This window comes from Sorex fumeus, unplaced genomic scaffold, assembly GCF_029834395.1.
Source record: "Sorex fumeus unplaced genomic scaffold, SorFum_2.1 ptg000150l, whole genome shotgun sequence".
NCBI classification, from domain to species: domain Eukaryota; kingdom Metazoa; phylum Chordata; class Mammalia; order Eulipotyphla; family Soricidae; genus Sorex; species Sorex fumeus.
Window position 1 is genome coordinate 1 of NW_026606207.1, and position 2,215 is coordinate 2,215.

The 2,215-nt window shown below is 71.0% G+C and overlaps 1 protein-coding gene across 1 annotated transcript; it reads left to right on the forward strand.

Moving 5' to 3' along the window:
• Nucleotides 1–713: 713 nt before the first annotated feature.
• On the forward strand, nt 714–1,482 carry KCNG1 (potassium voltage-gated channel modifier subfamily G member 1; the record flags this gene model as incomplete). Its single annotated transcript, XM_056106939.1, is given in 2 exon segments — nt 714–1,202; nt 1,204–1,482. Coding segments are annotated over 2 exon segments (768 nt in total), but the record flags the coding sequence as incomplete, so codon positions are not given.
• Between the last annotated feature and the right edge of the window lie 733 nt (nt 1,483–2,215).

A 2,215-nucleotide genomic window follows, 5' to 3' on the forward strand; every position in this document is an offset into this window, starting at 1 on the left:
CCCCCGCACCCCTGCCCCATCCCCCATCCCTGCCCCATCCCCCCACACCCCTGCCCTGTCCCCCATCCCTGACGCGTCCCCCCACACCCCCTGCCCCGTCCCTCATCCCCTGCCCCGTCCCCCCGCCCCCCTGCCCCGTCCCCCATCCCTGACGCGTCCCCCCCCCTCCCCCCGCACCCCTGACTTGCCTTCCCATCCCTGGCTCGGCCCCCGCCCCCCTGCCCCGCCCGCTCCCTGACGCATCCCCGTCCCCGCTCCTGCCCCGTCCCTCATCCCTGCCCCATCCCCCCACACCCCTGCCCTGTCCCCCATCCCTGACGTGTCCCCCCGCACCCCTGCCCCGTCCCCCATCCCTGCCCCATCCCCCCACACCCTGCCCTGACCCCCATCCCTGACGTGTCCCCCCACACCCCTGCCCTGTCCCCCATCCCTGACGCGTCCCCCCCCGCCCCTCTGCCCCGTCCCCCATCCCTGCCCCATCCCCCCACACCCCCTGCCCTGTCCCCCATCCCTGATGTGTCCCCCGCCACCCCTGCCCCATCCCCCATCCCTGCCCCATCCCCCCACACCCCTGCCCTGTCCCCCATCCCTGACGCGTCCCCCCCCCCCCCCCCCCGCACCCCTGACTTGCCTTCCCATCCCTGGCTCGGCCCCCGCCCCCTGCCCCGCCCGCTCCCTGACGCTCCCCCGTCCCCGCTCCTGCCCCGTCCCAGGGCCGGTGCTCGCAGATGTGCCACAACGTGTTCATCGTGGAGTCGGTGTGCGTGGGCTGGTTCTCGCTGGAGTTCCTGCTGCGGCTGGTGCAGGCGCCCAGCAAGCTGAGCTTCCTGCGGCGCCCGCTGACGCTCATCGACCTGGTGGCCATCCTGCCCTACTACGTCACGCTGCTGGTGGACGGCGCGGCCGCCGGGCGCCGCCAGCCGCCGGCCGCCGGCAGCTACCTGGACAAGGTGGGGCTGGCGCTGCGGGTCCTGCGCGCGCTGCGCATCCTCTACGTGATGCGGCTGGCGCGCCACTCGCTGGGGCTGCAGACGCTCGGGCTGACGGCGCGCCGCTGCGCGCGCGAGTTCGGGCTGCTGCTGCTCTTCCTGTGCGTGGCCGTGGCGCTCTTCGCGCCGCTGCTCTTCGTGGCCGAGAACGAGGCGGCCGCCAGCCCCGACTTCACCAGCGTCCCCGCCTGCTACTGGTGGGCCGTCATCACCCATGACCACGGTGGGCTACGGCGACATGGTGCCGCGCAGCACGCCGGGCCAGGTGGTGGCCCTGAGCAGCATCCTCAGCGGCATCCTGCTCATGGCCTTCCCGGTCACCTCCATCTTCCACACCTTCTCGCGCTCCTACCTGGAGCTCAAGCAGGCGCAGGAGCGGCTGCTCTTCCGCCGGGCCCCGCTGCTGCTGGGCGCCAGGGCGCGGCTCGGCCTGTCGCGGTCCAGCGAGCTCCTGTTCGACAGCGCCTCCTCGGACGCCCGGGACCGCAGCTGAGCCCGGCGCCCCCCGGACCCGTCCCGCCCCGGCCGGCCGGCCGGCGTCGGGCAGGCAGCGAGACTCGCACGCGGCCCCCTCCGGCCCCAGGGAAGGGGAGTGGGCGCGGGGCACCTCGCAGAGATGGACCTGCTGCGGGCCCCCAGGAGGGAGGCCGCTGGTCCTCCCCACCGGGGCTCCCCGGGTCTCTCTCGGGCAGGCTGGGAGCAGAGGCGGTGTGGTGGCCCCGGGTTGTGGGGGTCCAGGTGTGTGTTGGGGGGGGGGATTGTCTGTCCAGGTGTGTGAGGTGGGTCTGTGTGTGGCGCGGGGGGCAGGGGGCAGTGTGTGTGTCTATGTCTGTCTGTCCAGGTGTGTCTGCCTCTGTCTGAATGTCTGTCTGTCTGTCTGGGTATGTCTTTCTGCCCGTGTGTGTCTGTCTCTCTGTCCGTGTGTGTGTGTCTGTCCTTGTGTGTGTGTCTGTTTGTGTCTGTGTCTGTCTGTGTGTGTGTCCGTGTCCATCTGTCTCTCTGTCCGTGTGTGTGTGTCTGTCCTTGTGTGTGTGTCTGTTTGTGTCTGTGTCTGTCTGTGTGTGTGTCCGTGTCCATCTGTCTCTCTGTCCGTCTGGCAGGGGTGTCCAGCTAGGCTCTTTGTAGTGTGCGGACCCTGGACGCTCCCTTGGCTCTCCAAGGCCCCATGAGGAGAGGACAGAGGTGGGGCCTTTCCTCGACAGATGGGCTTGGAAAGAAACAACTGT